The 16,547-nt window shown below is 68.5% G+C and overlaps 2 protein-coding genes across 3 annotated transcripts in view; one reads left to right on the top strand and one right to left on the bottom strand.

Moving 5' to 3' along the window:
- The first annotated feature begins 2,121 nt into the window (after positions 1-2,121).
- Positions 2,122-12,670, top strand: SREBF1 (sterol regulatory element binding transcription factor 1). The gene is made up of 19 exons (XM_082311717.1): positions 2,122-2,357; positions 5,814-6,197; positions 6,358-6,527; positions 6,599-6,730; positions 6,808-7,026; positions 7,114-7,228; positions 7,322-7,533; positions 7,889-8,093; positions 8,710-8,894; positions 8,992-9,253; positions 9,334-9,500; positions 9,604-9,772; positions 9,852-9,960; positions 10,037-10,146; positions 10,242-10,374; positions 10,562-10,724; positions 10,985-11,170; positions 11,251-11,362; positions 11,576-12,670. The coding sequence occupies exons 1-19, from the start codon at positions 2,252-2,254 to the stop codon at positions 11,797-11,799; spliced, it is 3,363 nt and encodes a 1,120-aa protein (XP_082167843.1). The 5' UTR covers positions 2,122-2,251; the 3' UTR covers positions 11,800-12,670.
- A 478-nt stretch (positions 12,671-13,148) lies between these two features.
- RAI1 (retinoic acid induced 1) overlaps positions 13,149-16,547 on the bottom strand; it is a 77,388-nt gene continuing 73,989 nt past the window's right edge. For both annotated transcript variants that reach the window (XM_082312811.1, XM_082312812.1), the window contains exons 4-6: positions 15,893-15,986; positions 15,518-15,567; positions 13,149-15,084 (exon numbers count right to left, since the gene is read on the bottom strand). In XM_082312811.1, the coding sequence (XP_082168937.1) occupies positions 15,070-15,084; positions 15,518-15,567; positions 15,893-15,986 (159 nt within the window). In that variant the 3' untranslated portion in view covers positions 13,149-15,069. The remainder of the gene's footprint in view (positions 15,085-15,517; positions 15,568-15,892; positions 15,987-16,547) is intronic.

The following is a 16,547-nucleotide window of genomic DNA, read 5'->3' as shown; positions in this document are numbered from 1 at the left end:
CGGCCAGAGCCCAACCGTCTCGGGGACGGTTTGTTTTCTGTCTCATCCCTGCGGTTTCCTCCCAGCCTGCGCTCAGGAAAAACGTCTCAGCGACTCCGGAGCAACCACGTGGCCTTGCTGCCATCCCCACAGGACCGACATGATGTAATCGCGGGCCCTGAGCCGTGATGCAGAATCACTCCACTCCGGGCCGCCACGCTTATTGGCTGCGTGGCCCTGGTCCTACAGGCGGGGTTTTCCCTACCCCGCAACCAAGCTTACCCCGGGGAGCCCCACCCCGCGTGGCATCCATCGGCCTCCAGACCCACCCCGTCCCACGGAGCTGCCGGGGTGCTTAATTCTTCCCCGTTGCACAGAGGATGTTGCTTTGTTTGCTTTGGTCCCCTGGAGCAGGGGAGAGCATGGTGTGTGGGTCCCCGGGGTGCACATCCCCTCTGGCTCGGAGGGGAGGCTTGGGGTCGGGGAAGGGGCCCAGCAAAATCCGGCTTTGCCCGCAGCTTGCACGAAAATAAAGCCGTCTTTATGCGTCTGATTTACCCCCCTCCATGTTTCACAGGGAAGGCTGTGTCCCGGGTCTCGCATGGGTTGTGAAACGTGTGTGACCCTCACGTTTGCGTGAGGCTGCCCTAAAGCCTCACAGAGCCGCGGCACATCCATCGCCCCCCTGGAACCTGCCCTCGCCTCCTGCGGCAGGCGGACTGCTGCAAGGGCTCTCCTGAAAGCGAAGGAGAACCTCCCGCCACCACGGAGCCCAGCGTCTCCCCAGTGACCCGAATAAAAATGTGGGGGAGCACACGGCCCCCCTGCACACCCCGTGGCAGGTTGTGGATCTCTCGAGGGGTTTTTTTAGTAACATTTGCTGTGGGCGAGAGATGGCTGCCAGTGGCCTGTGTGCGGGTGACATGGAGCCGAGCCAGGACTCCCTGGGCTCGTCCCCAGCTCGGGCACAGGTTCATGTCCCCAGCTTGAGGAGGCTCGAGTGGGAGTGAGGGTGCAGAGGGACAGGCAGGGCTGTGCACCCACGGCTCTGCCACTGCCACGTGCATGCCCGGGGTGCTCTGCGTGGTCCCCGGTGAGCCCCGTGTTGCACCGGGGTGCCCCATGCCATGCGGGGGATCCCCATATTGCACAGGGGTGCCCGCTGTGCTGCTGCGTGGAAGGCAGTGAGGCTGGGGGGCGGTTTCATGGTGCAGCCAGGTTTCATTAATTCACAGGTAGCCTCAGGTTGTGCTCGGTGGTGCAGAAGAGGAGAGGGCAAACTTGCAGGGGGCCGATGTTAGAGCCCATTTTCTTTTCCTAAACTATTCCCAGCAGTACGACAAACCACGCAGTGCTGCAGGGCACAGCGGCATGGTCTTGCCCTGGCGTGAGACCCCCACGCTGAGACCCACCGCCCGTGGGCAGCCACAGGGCTGACCCTGATGGCACCAGCAGCTTTCCCGGTTCCCACAGCTCACGGCACCCAGGAGGGTGCGTGGGCTCAGCTGGGGCTCACAGGGCAGCGTTGGCCTTTCAGCGTCCCCTAACCAGGGTCACGGGAGCTTCTCCCACCCTGGGCCGTGCCATGATCAGACAGCGGTGCTGGGGCTTGCTCCGGATGCCGGAGCTGGGAGGGGGAAGGCAGATATCTGGAAACCATAAGAGCCTCTAGAGGTGACGCAGTGGCCCTGGTATGTGGCCTCCATGAGGTGGTGGGGGCTACAGCAGCCACGGCCACCACCTTCTCCACACGCTGGCCCTCCTGCCTGTTCCCACGTGTGCCCCGAGTGGTATTTAATGCCCAGCCCAGGTATTTGGTGCCTGTCCCCAGGGCTGGGTGCCTGTCCCCAGGGCTGGGTGCCTGTCCTCAGGGTTCGGTGCCTGTCCCCAGGGGTTGGTGCCTGTCCCCAAGGCTCGATGACTTCCCCAGGGGACCGCTGCCCTGCCCGGGGGCTGCAGCCTGCCTTGCTCCGGTCCTGGAGCACCGGCTCCTCCCCGCCCGGCGGTGCCGGGGTCCCGGCGCGGTGCGGCGGGGCTGCAGGTCCCGGTGCCGGCGGGGCGGGGCGGGGAGGCGGCGGCGGGGCGGGACGCGGCGGCGGGTCCGCCTCCGTCCCCTCCCTCCCTCCCCTGCCCGGTAGCAGGTCTGGGCACGGTTCGCGGGAGCAACTTGGCGGCTCGTCCCCTTCCTCCCTCTCCCCGGGCCAGCGCGGCCATGGCGGGCGGGCGGCCCCGCCGCTCCTAGAGCCGCCGCCGCCCGGGAGCCGCCGCCGGGATGAGCTCCCTCGCCTTCGACGATGCGGCCCTGGAGGGGCTGGCTCCGTCCCTCGGCCTCTCCGGGGCCAGCGACATCGACACGGCCCTGCTCAGCGACATCGACGGTGCGTCCCGACCCGGGCAGCGGCGAGTGGGGCCGGGCTCGGTGCGTGGCCGGGACCGGGCTGGGGCTATAACCGGGGCTCGGTGCATGGCCGGGACCGGGCTGGGGCTATAACCGGGGCTCGGTGCATGGCCGGGACCGGGCTGGGGGCGCAACCCGGGCTCGGTGCATGGCCGGGACAGGGCTGGGGCTATAACCGGGGCTCGGTGCATGGCCGGGACCGGGCTGGGGCTATAACCGGGGCTCGGTGCATGGCCGGGACCGGGCTGGGGCTATAACCGGGGCTCGGTGCATGGCCGGGACCGGGCTGGGGGCGCAACCCGGGCTCGGTGCATGGCCGGGACAGGGCTGGGGCTATAACCGGGGCTCGGTGCATGGCCGGGACCGGGCTGGGGCTATAACCGGGGCTCGGTGCATGGCCGGGACCGGGCTGGGGCTATAACCGGGGCTCGGTGCATGGCCGGGACCGGGCTGGGGGCGCAACCCGGGCTCGGTGCATGGCCGGGACCGGGCTGGGGCTATAACCGGGGCTCGGTGCGTGGCCGGGACCGGGCTGGGGCTATAACCGGGGCTCGGTGCATGGCCGGGACCGGGCTGGGGGCGCAACCGGGGCTCGGTGCGTGGCCGGGACCGGGCTGCGGGTATAACCGGGACTCGACTCACGGCCGGGACCGGGCTCGGTGCATGGCCGGGGCTGGGGAGACCAGGCTCGGTGCATGGTTGGGGAACCGGGACATGACCGGGGGAGCGGGTTCGGTGCATAACCGGGACTCGGTGCATGGCCGGAGGACCGGGCTCGGTGCCGGGCCCGGCGCTGGGGGGGGACCCCGAGCTGCTGGAGCGCGGAGTCGGTGCAGGGCCGGGCGGTTCGGGCTGGCTCCGTTACCGGGGGCCGGTCCATGGCGGGGGGCTCGGGGAGGAGCAGGGTCCCGGGGGGTGGGAGTGGAGGGGGGCAGGACACCGGGACCCCCGGGCTGGAGGTGCCGGTGCCGGGACAGCCCCGACGGGGCCCCCGCCGACCGCAGCATCGTGTCGCTTCTAGCCCCGCCCCCCGTGACGTCACCGGCGGGGTTACTCCCGGTCATTCCCTCCAGGACTCCTGGGTTCCCCCGAGCCATCCAACCGGGATGGGGTCTTGGAGAGGCTGGGGAAGGCTCTACACCGGCCCCGGGGCTGAGCGGAGCATCCCTGGGGCTGGGATCCATCAGCACCCACGTCCCCACCCGCTGGGGGCCCGTGGGATGGGGATGCTGCCGAGGGGACCCCACTCCCCAAGGGGACCCCAGTGCCAAGGGGACCCACTCCCCACCGCCGTGGCACCAAGGTCTTACTGGTTCTGGGTGCAGCATTGCCATGGCTTTAGCCAAAAATTGGTTTTCCCAGCCCCGTGCCCGCCTCGCCGCATGCTCCACCGGCTCTGCCGGCCCGCGCCATCTGGCGCGGGCCGGCAGAGCCGGTGGAGCATGCGGCGAGGCGGGCACAGGGTTGGCCTAGCCCTCCGACGGTGCCAGGAGCCAGGGTGTAGGTGGCATCCCAGGGCTGGAGGCTCATCCCAACAGCAATCAGGGCAGATCAGGGCAGATCCAGGTGCCACCTGCCTTTCCCGGTGAGGTTTTGGCGTGGGCAGGGAGGGTTGGTAGCTGCTGGCAGGAGCTCTGGAGTTGTACTGGTGTCCCCTTTGGGTCCCCTGGGACCCGTGCCAGGGCTGAGCGGTGCCCAGCGCAGACCGGCCGTACGGGGTGCGAGTGTCCCGCCGTGGGGTTTTGCCACGCTCCTTTGCGTCACGGCCCTTCCGGGCCACCTCGTGCCCCACGGTTCCCCCATGTGGGTCATCCCTCATTCCCATGCCCACCCTGGGGTGTCTGTGGGATGCGCATCCAGGGATGTGGGTGCCCTGCGCCCACTGGGACCTGCCAGGATCCACAGCCATGTGGCTGCGCCCCATGGGCTCCCATGGCCTGAAGCAGCGGGGTGGGGGCAGCCGTGGCACCGCCGGGTGCCCGTGTCATGCTGATGGCATGGGTGACAGCGGGTGCCATGGGATAGAAATATCTGGTAGGTGCCGGGTGGCTGGGAGAGCTGTGCCCACCCCCCGGGCTGGGCAGCAGGAAGGGGGGCCCAGGAGAGAGCACCCCCTTTCTGCACCCCCAGACTTTGCTCTCTTGCCCCTGGACCACGGGGGAGCCTTGCGGGTGTCTTGAGCAGGGGGGTTGAGGCTGGAAGCCCCCCTGGAAGGAAACCCACCTGTGCAGAGAAGGGATGCCGAGGTCTGGATGTCTTTGGGGGGGAAACGGGGCTGCGCAAAGCCCCCAGGCCTTGCGGGGTGTCTCCTCCGGGCGCTGGTCATCGAGTGAGGAGTGTTGTGTCGAGCTGGCCAGGCGCGGGGGGCGATGGGGCGCGGGGCGAAGGGGTTAACGGTGGCTGACCCCGAGTAACCGCCGGCGGGTTACAGCAGGGTGCCCGGGAGTAACCCGCTGCCGGGCTCACCTTGGCGTGGCCGCGGGGCTGTCTGGGGGCGGCGGGCGGCCGGCGGGCGCGCGGGCAGCGATTGGCGGAGTCGCATCACCCCATCGCCGGCTTCGCTCCAGGCCTGGCGCGGTCGGCAGCGGGGAGGGCTGGCGGGGAGGAGGCGAGAACATGGCTTTAAAATATCCCAGTGCCTCATCGTGCCCCGGCACGGGGCTGAGCAGGGGCCGCAGCCTGCTCCTGGGGAACCCCCCGCGCCTACTGGCATGGAGTGCACCTTCAAAGGTACCCCCTCCTCGCCATCCTCCTCCTCCCTGCCTGGTGGGGTCACCACTGTGGCCCCTCTCGGGGTGCTGTGCCCCACGGGGGTTGTCGGGGGGCTGTGCACCTTGGTGGGGGCATCTCCAGACACCCGATGTGTGGGTGTCGGGGTGTGTGGATGGGGACATCCCAGGGCACCCAGGTCCCATTGAGCAGGGCAGACTGCCGAGGCTGTTTAACCCCGCACTCGCCCAGCTGCCCTCCTGGGGGGTGCTGCGGGCAGGCACACCCGGCGCGGGGGTCTGGCACCTCCTGGGTATGCCACCCGTCTGTCCCAGCCCAAGCACCCCCTCCCCTTGATACAGGGGCTGCTTTGGGTTTCCAGTACAGGGTAAATGAACGAGCTGGCACAAGCCCATCTCTGCCCCCCTCGACCTCAGAAACAGTCCAAGATCTGCCCCACCACCCCCAGACCGGGCTGGGAAACTCTGACCGCTGGCGGACAGGCCCCAGCACCCCCACTGCAAGTGCCGTGCCTCAGTTTCCCCACTGACAGGGTGCCTGGGAGGCTGTGAGGAGCAGGGCACAGCAGATTCCTGGGCTCTCAGGGAATTTTGCCCCTGGGTTATGGGGATCTGTCCCCAAAGTGTTGAGCTGTGGGGGACCCCTTGGGAGTTGCGGGGCTGGGGCAGCCACTGACAGCATGGGGGGGGGGGGTGCTGTTTTGCAGACATGCTCCAACTGATCAACACGCCGGACAATGACTTCTCGGGGCTGTTTGACTCACCGTTCGGTGCCCCCGACAGCGCCGTGCCCCCGGGGCTCCCTCCCGCTCCAGGCACCCTCAGCACCTACCTGGGGCCCAGCAAGCCTCCCCCTGCCACCCCCACCGGCAGCGTTTACCAGGGGCCCCCCGGGATGGCAACCTTCGCCCCGCAGCCCCCAGCCCCGCTCCTGCCGGCATCGGCCCCGGGTGTCAAGGAGGAATCAGCAGCTGTGCCCAGCAGCCAGCCCCAGCCCGGCGTGATGCTGGCCCCCAGCTTCGTCCCCACGTCCCCCAGCCAGTTCAGCCCCCAGCCCTTGGTGGGCTACCAGAGCCAGCACAGCTTCTCCGGTGAGGATTTGGGGGTGCAGGGGGGGTCGGGGCTCCCTGGGTGGGGATTTGTTGCGGGGGGCTCTTGCTGGAGGGAGGGATGCGTCCCTGTGGGGTGGGGCTGCTCAGGGTGGGCCAGTGCTGGGGGGTCCAGTAACGCTGTCCTCTGCTTCATGCCCAGCCGTGCAGCCAGGGGGTGTGGGGCAGGCCCTGCCCAGCCCCCTGCCCACCCCACCGCCGGGCCAGCCCGTGGCACTGCCCGGCCCCGTGCAGAGCATGGCACCCCAGCAGCTCCTGGCCCCCGCCACCCCTGCCACGCAGCCCGTCTCGCCCCAGATCCAGCCGGTGCCGGTAAGCTCAGGGCCAGGGGTGGGGGGGTCCTAGTGGCCCCCCCAGCCCTGCTGACCCCCTCTGCCCCCCAGGTCCTGCTGCAGCCCCATTTCATCAAGGCTGACTCCCTGCTGCTGACGGCCGTCAAGACAGATGCCAGCAGCTCCAACATCTCCTCCCTGGCCACCAGCGCCAGCGGCTCTGCCACCCCACTGCAGGTGCCGGTAGGTCCCACTGCCGGGGAGCTCCGGGTGGGAGGATGCTCCGGGAGCCCTACCAACGCCACGCCACATCCCCGCAGGCGCTCGTGAGTGGAGGGACCATCCTGGCCACGGTGCCGCTGGTGGTGGATGCTGAGAAGCTGCCCATCAACCGGCTGGCACCCAGCGGGAAGCCGGCGCTGGTGCAGAGCAGGGGGGAGAAGCGCACGGCACACAACGCCATTGAGAAACGCTACCGCTCCTCCATCAATGACAAGATCGTGGAGCTCAAGGACCTGGTGGTGGGCACCGAGGCCAAGGTGGGAGCCCAGGGGTGGTGGGACGGGGGCTGGGCTATTGGGGGCTTCGCCCGGCATTTGGGCTGAGCCATCCCTGTCCACTGGCAGCTCAACAAGTCGGCGATCCTGAGGAAGGCGATTGAGTACATCCGCTTCCTGCAGCAGAGCAACCAGAAGCTGAAGCAGGAGAACCTTGCCCTGAAGATGGCCATGCAGAAGAACCGTGAGTGGAAGGGCAGGTCCCAGGGGGGCTCAGCCTCAGCACCGGGGCTGCCGTACCCCCCCAGCACCTCTCAGCCCACTCTGCTCCCTGCAGAGTCCCTGAAGGACCTGGTGGCCTCCTGCAGCAGTGGGGCGAAGGCGGAGGCCCCCATGGAGGTGGTGAAGGCGGAGGTGATGGAGATGCTGACGCCGCCACCCTCGGACGTGGGCTCACCGTCCCACAGCAGCCCGCTCTCGCTCAGCGGAGGCAGCAGCAACAGCAGCAGCGACTCGGAGCCCGACAGCCCCCTCTGCGACCACGGCAAGGTGTGGGGGGGCTGTGAGGGGGATCCCCCTTCCCTAAGTGGGGCAGGAGATCTGCTGCATCACCCCGGGCGTGCCAAGAGCAAAGCATGCCAGATGCCAGCGTGGGGAAAGGAGCCGAGAGCCCTGGTCTTGCTCCCTGAGGCTGCTCCTCACCTGATTTGGGGTTGGAGGGAGGGGTGTGGGGGCACTCTGGGGTGCACTGGGCTGCTGCACCTGTGCCCCATGCCCCATGCTCTGTACCCCAAAATGTGCCCTGTACCCCATGCCCTATGTCCCATGCCTATGCCCCATCACCACACCCCATGCTCTTGCCCGTGCCCATGTCCCAGGGCTCACAGCAGCTCTGCCCGTGCAGGTGAAGCAGGAGCACCCGCCACCCTCGCCCAGCAGCCAGGGCATGCTGGACCGCTCCCGCATGGCCCTCTGCGCCTTCGTCTTCCTCTGCCTCTCCTTCAACCCCCTGGCCTCCCTCCTCCATGGCTCCGGTGCTCCGGCCCCTGTGGGGAGCCCAGGCACCGCTGGCCCCGGCAGGAGCATCATGGCTGAGTCTGGCACCATGGGTAAGCTCTGGCATGGGGTGTGGGCTCTTGGGGTGGAGGACATTGGGATGGAGGCTGTCAGGGTGGTGGTTGTTGGGGTGGGCACCGGGCAAAGGCCGTTGGGATGGAGGCTGTTGGGATAGGCGTGGGGTGGAGGCTGTCAGGGTGGGCATGGGGCAAAGGCCGTTGGGATGAAGGCTGTTGGGGCAGGCAGGGGCTAGAGGCTTTGAGGTGAAGACCATTGGGGTGCAGGATGTTGGGGTGGGTGTGTGGTAGGGGCTCCCTGGGTCAAGGCTGTTGGGGTGGAGCCCATCAGAGTGGAGGCTGTTGGGGTGGGCATGGCGTGAAGGCCGTTGGGATGGAGGCCATTGGAGCGGGGACCATCAGAGTGGAGGCGGTCATGGTGGACATGGGGTGAAGGCCATCAGGAGGGGGGGTCTTGGGGTAGGTACAAGACGGGAGACGATCGGGGTGGAGGATGCTGGAGTGGGTGCGGGGCAGAGGCCATTAGGCAGAGGCTGTTGGGGTGGACACCATCAGAGTGGAGGCTCTTGTGGTGGGTGAAGGCCACCGGGATGGAGACCCTGGGGTGGGTGCAGGGCAGAGTCGGGGTGGTGCTGACCCCCTCCCCACGCAGAGGAGCCGTGGGGGTGGTCGCAGTGGCTGTGGCCCACGCTGGCTTTCTGGGCGCTGAACGCGGCGCTGGTGCTGGGGGCGGTGGTGCGGCTCTTCGTCTGTGGGGAGCCCGTCACCCGCCCCCACTCCGAGCCCTCCGTCCTCTTCTGGCGGCACCGCCGGCAGGCTGACCTTGACCTCGATCGGGTAAGCCCCGCCCCCTTGCCCCACCCTGCATGATGTCACCTGCCCCACCCACCCTGGCCCCGCCCCCGCGCTGACCCGCTCTCCCCGCGGGGCGCAGGGGGACTTTGCGCAGGGCGCCCAGCACCTGCGGACGGCGCTGGCGGCACTGGGGCGGCCGCTGCCCGCCTCCCACGGGGACCTGGTCTGCAGCCTGCTCTGGAGCCTGCTGCGGCACCTGCTCCAGCGCCTCTGGGTGGGCCGCTGGCTGGCCGCCCGCGCCGGGGGGCTGCGCCCCGACCCCCCGCCCCCCGCCCACGTCCGTCAGAGCGCCCGCGACGCCGCCATGACGTACCACCGCCTGCACCAGCTCCACCTTGCCGGTATGGCCCCGCGCCGCGGGGGGGCTGGGGGACGGGACCCCTGAGCCCCGCATCCCCCTCTGAGCCCCCCGTCCCCGCAGGGAAGCAGGCTGGGGGGCACCTGCTGGCCATCAACCTGGCGCTGAGCGCCGTCAACCTGGCCGAGTGCGCCGGCGACGCCATCTCCGTGGCCGCCCTGGCCGAGATCTACGTGGCAGCTGCCCTGCGGGTCAAGGCCAGCCTACACCGCTGCTTCCACTTCTTGGCTGTGAGTGTGGGGCAGCTCCCTCCACCGTGGGGCGGGGGGGGGTCCCGTCTGTCCCCTGGCACCCCGTCTTGGGTCCCCCCCCGACCTCCCGCTCTCCCCGCAGCGCCCCTTCCTCTGCAGCGCCCGGCGCGTGGCCCTGTCCCACGGCGGGGCTGTGCCCCCCGCCATGCAGTGGCTCTGCCACCCCTTGGGCCACCGCTTCTTCGTCGATGGGGACTGGGCTGTCAAGGGCGTCCCGAGGGAGACCATCTACAGCTCCGCCGGCAACCCAGGTAACACCCGCCCCCCGGCGCCCCCAGCCCCCCGTTTCGGGGTGGAGGTGTACCCGCTCACCGCCCCTCTGTGCCGCAGTGGACCCGCTGGCGCAGGTGACGCAGCTCTTCCGCGAGCACCTCCTGGAGAAGGCGCTGTGCTGCGTGGCCATGCCCGAGCCCGGTCGCCCCGCTGCCCAGGGAGAGGGGTAAGTGCCGGGGTGGGCACCCCACTCCCTTCGCCCGGCATGGGGCCGGCCCCGCTCATGGCCCCTCTCCCTGTAGGCGCTTCTCCGACGCTCTGGAGTACCTCCAGCTGCTCAACGGCTGCTCCGACGCCAGCGGCGTGCCCGGCCCCGCGCCCTCCATCAGCTCCGGCTTGGCGGCCGTCACAGGTGAGGCCAGCGTGTCCCCCCTCCCTGGGGACACTTTGTGTGGGGGGCCACGGGAGTGGTGGACACCCTGCTCCCATGTCACTCCTGCCCTGCAGGCACCGACCCCGTGTCCAAGTGGTGGGCGTCCATCATTGGCACAGTTATTCACTGGCTGCAGGGAGACGAGGAGGGGGCCGAGCGCCTCTACCCGCTGGTGGAGACCATGCCCCGGGCGCTGCAGAGCTCTGAGTGAGTGCCGGGGACAACGGGGACGGGTGGCAGCTCATCGCACACCTCCCTCCTTTCTGGGCTGGCATAGCCCTTGCTAACACACTCTGAGCACTGTGGCTGTGCTGCCCCGTGTCCACTGAGGGGGGGCATGACCGCGCCCAGCGAGGGGCCTGCAGTGACCGCGTGTCCCCCCGCACCCTTGCAGGAAGCCCCTGCCCCGCGCCGCCCTGCACTCCTTCAGGGCCGTCCGGGCCATGCTGAGCAAGCAGGACGGGAGCCAGACCAGCCTGAGCCACTGCGAGAAGGCCAGCAGCTGCCTGCGGGAGAGCCTGGAGCTCGGCAGCCCCCCGAAGGGCACCATCGACAAGGTGAGCCGGGGTGGGGGGCAAGGTGGCCGCCCGCCCTGGGTGGGGGGAGCGCCCGGCCCTGGCGGGAGGTGCCCCTGGCCCTCGCAGGGGTGCATTGTAGTTGCATTGCATGTGTCAGACTGGGAGTGCAATGCCCCTGCCATGCAGCCCGGCGGGGGCCCCGCGCAGCGATGCCTGCCCGCAGGGACCTCCTTGGCCCCCCTCGCCGTCCATCCGTCCCCCCTGCTCACCCAGCTCCCCTCGCCCCCCCCTCCCCCAAGGTGGTCCAGCTCCTGCTGTGTGACCTGCTCCTCGTCACCCGCACCAACCTGTGGCAGCAGCAGATGAGCGTCAGCCAGCAGCGCAGCTGCCTCTACCAGGCGTCCGCCCTCGAGCTCCGTGGCTTCCAGCAGGACCTCAGCAGCCTGCGGCGCCTGGCCCAGACCCTCCGCCCCGCCATGCGCCGGGTGAGCCCCCCGACCCTCATCCTGGTGGCTCCTCTAGTCCCCTGCACCCAGCCGCGCTCACTGTCCCCCCGCCTCTCCAGGTGTTCCTGCACGAAGCCACCGCCAGGCTCATGGCCCGGGCCAGCCCCACGCGCACCCACCAGCTGCTGGACCGCAGCCTGCGGAGGAGAGGGGTGCAGGGCAGCAAAACAGGTGGGACACGGGGTGGGAGACCACCCGCTTCCCGCCCGCAGCACCCCAGCAGCGCTGGGTGATGGGGCGCGGGGGCTTCTTGCCCATGCTGTGGTGGTGCCACCTGCTCTGGGGTGGGCAAACGGCCCCGTCACCGTGCCAGAGCACCCAAGGGAGCGTCGGTGGCTTCCAGCGGCACCCTTGGGGCTGACACCCGCTCTCCCCTCCTTGCAGCCGGCGAGCCGGAGAGCCACCCCACGCCGCGGGAGCACGCCGAGGCCCTGCTGCTGGCCTGCTGCTACCTCCCGCCCAGCTTCCTCTCGGGGCCGGGCCAGCGCGTGGGCATGCTGGCCGAGGCCGCCCGCACCCTGGAGAAGCTGGGTGACAAACGGACGCTGCACGACTGCCAGCAGATGATCATCAAGCTGGGCAGCGGCACCACCGTCACATCAGGCTAGCTGGGGATGGGGGGCACGCTGCCAGCCCCCCTGCTAGCCCCCCTGGGTCCGGGATGTGGGGAGGGGAGGTGGCTGGGGGTGGCGGGGAGGCTCGTGCCTCAGTTTCCCCCCGGGACGGGGGCCCCTTTGCGGGACGGTGTTCGGGAGCAGGTTTTAAGGGGGGGGGGGGGGGGGGGCAGGGCGATGCCCGGTGCCACCGGCGGCGGGTGTGGAGGCTCCCAGCGTGAGACAGCCACGCGTGGGGCACCCCCTGTGGGCTCGGCCTCCCCATGGCTCTGTCCCTGGCCCCAGCCCGCTTGGGTGGCGGGACGTGGGGACCTCTAGTGACACCGTCGCAGTATTGCATGGCACGGGGACGCTTGGCCCGCCTGGCCCCGGTGCCACCGCGGACCCCCGCAGTGCCCGGGCTCGGGGGGGGGCCGGCCTCGCCCCCTCTCCCGGTGTCCCTGCCCGGTCCCCCGCGGGTCCCGCTGCGGCAGGGGGGACTGGGGCGCCTCGGCTTTGCCCCCATGGTGGGGGGGAGGTTTGGCCCCATGGTGGCAGCTAAGGGCCCTCTCCCCAACCATGCCCCTGGTAGGCAAGAGGGGACCCCCAGCCTATCCCTCTCCCCGCCCCCCCCAGCACTGACCAGTCCCCCCCAGTTAGGAGCTGCCACCACCCCTGGGCACGGCCAGCCCTGAGAGCTTGCAGAGGAGGGATGGCAGGGTGGCATGGGGCTCCCGGGGGGCTGGTGGGTGCCCCCGTCCCCTTGCTGCACCCCCACCTTGTACATAGCCCCCTGCCCTGCCCTAGCCCCCCCCGCCTTGCCTTTTTAAACGGTATTTTCATAGTTGGAGAGTTTTGTACAGACAATTAAAGCTGATTATTTATACTGGTGTGTGCTGGACTCGGGGGGGTGGGGACAGACACCGAACCTGGGGGGCACACAGAGCCTGGCTGGGGCAGGAGGGGACCCCCCTGACCTCGGCTGGGCACCCCCTTCGGCTGGGCACCCCCTTCGGCTGGGCAGCCCTGGCTGTGGGTCCTGCCTGGGGAGGGCTGCACGGGATGGGGGGGACAAAGGTGGCGGGGATGGGGACACTGGGGGACAACGGGCCCCAAACATACTCTCCTTACCCCAAAACGTGCTGGGGTTGCTGCTTCCCCCCCCCATACCCCCGCCCTACCGCAGCGTCCTCTCCAGCCCAGCCCTACGGCGTGACCCTCGGTGCTGGCGGCACCTGGGGACAAAGCCCCGGGGGACCCCTGGCAGCCCCCCAGGAGAAAGAGAGGCCACGAGCAGGGCGCCACGTACTTCCAAAACAATCGTTGTATCTTTATTGACGCTCTGAATGCAATGACCTGTTTTTTACTCTTAAGGAAAATAAACATCTTTTAGAAACAGCTTGTTACACACAATCTTCAGTGTGAAGCAATATACTAATAAGAACACTAGTCTTAACATTTACAGTCTTCATATATATTATATATATGTATATGTATACATATATATACACTATATAATGAGGCAATATATAATACACACGGTTTACCATTTTACAGTCATATGTACAAGATGTCACTAAAAATAGCCAGATTTCAGGCAACACTGCCAGGGACACTGGGATTTTTTTTTTCTTTAAATTAATTATTTTATTATTCTTTCTCCTTTTTTTTCCCCTCCTTTTTTTTTTTTTTTGTTTTTTTAAAATGCATGTTTTTCACTCCCGTGTCCGAGGCAAGCTGCTGAAACGACAGACATTTTGTGGCCAGCAAACCTTGAGGGTGAGGGCTGGGTGGGACGGAGGGGACGCGACAGCCGGCGGGGACACGGGGAGCTGGCTCTGCGGGTCAGGGGGGACGGATGGGGCCAGGGCTGCACCCTGCCTTTGCAGGTTAGGGTGGCTGGAGGCTCTGTTTTTTAGGATGGGATTTGGGGTTAATTCACCCTGGGTTGGTTATTTGCTACCTGCGCCGGGGTGCGGGTGGTGCAAGGCTGGGGTGCACAGGGTGTGGAGATTGGGGAGCCGCGTAGGGCACCCTGCGGGGACACGGGCGGGGGGCGATCCCAGGGCTGGGCAGTCCCCCAGCTCCCCTGAGGCGGCCGGGAAGGGAAGCAAAAGCTGAGGGAGCCGAGTGAACCCAGCACCCAGGGCAGCGAGGGGAGAGCCAGGGCCACGGAGAGAGGGGATGGAAGTGCCTCCTCCTCCGGCACGGACCCTGCTGCTGGCTGGAAGCCATTTCTGGGCTGCTTGCACTCTCTTGCACCAGGATAAAACCCTGGGGTTCACCCAGCGCCATGGGGTTTGCACCCAGAGCCACGGGACCCAGCACCCAGAGCCTGGGGTTTGCACCCAGAGCCGTGGGGGTTTGCACAAGCACAGGGAGCAAAGCCCAGCCCCAGCAAGAGGAGCCGCAGAGGAGGTGCTGGCGAGGCCGAGCAGAGGGAGGAGGGTGGGTTTTTGGGGTCCCAGAGAGCAGGCCCAGGTGTCCCCGTCCCAGCAGCGCCAGTGCCCCATGGAGCGGGAGGGTGGCGGGTGCGACGGGCCGGGGTCGGGAGGGAGGCAGCAGGGCTGGGGCAGCCCGGTGGGCACCCACCAGCCCGGCCAAGCGCCCTTTGCCCCGGCGAGGACCTGGCCGCCCGGCGCAGGGCTGGCACCCCGGGACAGGCAGGCTGGGCGCAGGTGGGGCAGACAGGAGATGGAAGAACGAAACGGAAAAAGCAGAGTGGTGTTTCAAACAGCAGGCCGTTGTTTGTCTTTTTTTTTTTTTTTCCTTTTTTTTTTTCTCCTTTTTTTTGTCTTTTTTGTCTTTTTTTTTTTTCCTTTTCTCCGCCGCACGTATATACAGACAGACACCGTGAGGTTTGCTGAAGGCAACATCTCAGATCAGATCAGTGTGAGATATGGAGAGCCGGGACCCGCGGGGGGGTCCGGCGGCCCCACAGTAAGACAACATCGCCGGGACCCCCTTGTACACGGTCCCCCCGGCCCCCCCTCCCCTCCCCCCTGTGCAGCGATCCTGGGCCGGGGGATCCCGTTCCGCCTCCCGTACGCCAGGCCGGATTTTGCCGGGTCCCGGCGGGGAGGTGTGTGTGTGTGTGTGGAAAACCCGGCGCTGGCTCTGCCCGCCCGGAACGGGCTCGGGGAGGGGGACGGGGCGGCAGCGCTGCGCCCACCTGCAGCGGGGCGGCTCCCGTACGGCCCGGCCCGGCCCGGCCCGGCCCCGCTCCCGGGACGCTGCCTCCTCCGCCGGTCCCTCGCTGGCGGCGGGGCGGGTGCCCGCGGGGCGCTACACCGGCTGCCTCTGCGGGGAGAAGGGGAGGGGGGTGGTCAGCGCGGTGGTCCCGCCGCGGGGGTGGCCCCTGGGTCCGGTCCCCGGGCTGCCGGGGATGTCCCCATCAGCAGCCACCCTCCCCACCCACCCGAGGCGCGGCGCTTTTAGCACCGGTTCAATTATTCCCGCCCCCGTCAGCGCGCAGAGAAGGGGGACAAAACCCCCCGCAGCCCGGCTGGGGGTCCCAGACCTGGCACCCCCTGGCCTGCCCCCACAGCGGGGGCTCCTGGGCGGCCGGGCATGCCCCAGGGACGCCGTGCCCCACCGCGACGCCCCGTGCCAGGCAGGGCTGGGCACCCAGGGTGGGTGTGCCGTGGAGCGGGGTGTCCCGGGGGGACGTGGGCCCATGGCAGGTCCTGCTACCCCAGGGGCTGCCGAGCGTTGCGGGGGGCTCTGGGCTTACCTTATGTTTGGGACATTTCAGAGAGAAGCTCTCTTCGGTTAATAAGCAACCTGCAAGGAGAGAAGGCCGTGTCAGGGGAGTCCCTGTGCTGTGGGACGGCTGTGCCTGCACAGCGGGGACAGCATCCTTCCCCGGCCTCCCACCACCGTCCGAACTGGCTGCCGCGTTTGTGTGAAGGGTTCAGCTGAGGCCAGCCAAACTCAGGACACCAGCTGGCACTGCCGGTGCGGGGGCATTGCCATCCCAGCTGGCAGGGAGCCATGAGCCCACCCTGGCCTTGGGTGGGCTCGAGCATGCGGAGCAGCTGGTCCCGCGGCCAGCGAGGTTGGAGGGTGCCAGGGGACCCCGCGCCCCTGTCCCCGTGGCCAGGCTCACCTGTGTCGACGGCACACGCGTAGTGGTAGGTGTGAGGACACCCCTTCTGGCAGCAGCCCACGGTGGCTCCCGCTTGTTGGCAGCTCGAGCACTTCTTTAAACGCACCCGGGAATTCGGAGCAGGGAAGGAGAGATGTGGAGAGACAGAGAGACCCCGTCAGAGCCCAGCGCAGGAGCAACGCACCCCGACGGCCCCGGCTGCAAGGGGAAGGCACCGGCATCTCCGCGCTTCTCCAGCCCCACGCTGCCTCCCCCGGGCAGCATCCTTCCTCCTGTGCCGGGGCACCGCGGGCGACACCACGCCTCTTGCTCGGCCGTCCGCAGCCATGCACGAGGTTTCTACCCGCTGCACCGCTCCCTTGGATGGCACCGAGCCCGCAGCCACCCCCCATGGGGCAGAGGTGAAGGGACACGGCCTGAGCCGTGCCATGGCTTGGTGGCAGCGGTGGCGGCGGACCCCCGTGTTCCCCATCTCCTGTCCCGTCCCCAGCAGGTGCTGCAGGGATGGGAGCGCCCGGCCCTGCGGCGCGGGCAGGGACAGGGCAGCAGCCTCCGCACAGCCATGCCGCAAGCACACACGCCTGGGGATGACAGACTGGACGCGGCCAGCCCCAAACCTGGTACCGGGGGGCTTGCTGGAGGCCCCCTGCCCGGC

Source organism: Platalea leucorodia (genome assembly GCF_965183815.1).
Source record: "Platalea leucorodia genome assembly, chromosome: 5".
In the NCBI taxonomy this organism is placed as follows: domain Eukaryota; kingdom Metazoa; phylum Chordata; class Aves; order Pelecaniformes; family Threskiornithidae; genus Platalea; species Platalea leucorodia.
Note: the sequence above shows the minus strand (reverse complement) of the source record. Positions and strands in the feature narration are given on the sequence as shown.

Coding starts and splice junctions, on each gene's coding strand:
- SREBF1 (XM_082311717.1), top strand. CDS start 2,252: ATGAGCTCCCTCGCCTTCGACGATGCGGCCCTGGAGGGGCTGGCTCCG. Junction 9,254..9,333: donor GCACCAGCTCCACCTTGCCG/GTATGGCCCCGC, acceptor CCGTCCCCGCAG/GGAAGCAGGCTGGGGGGCAC. Junction 10,725..10,984: donor CGAAGGGCACCATCGACAAG/GTGAGCCGGGGT, acceptor CCCTCCCCCAAG/GTGGTCCAGCTCCTGCTGTG.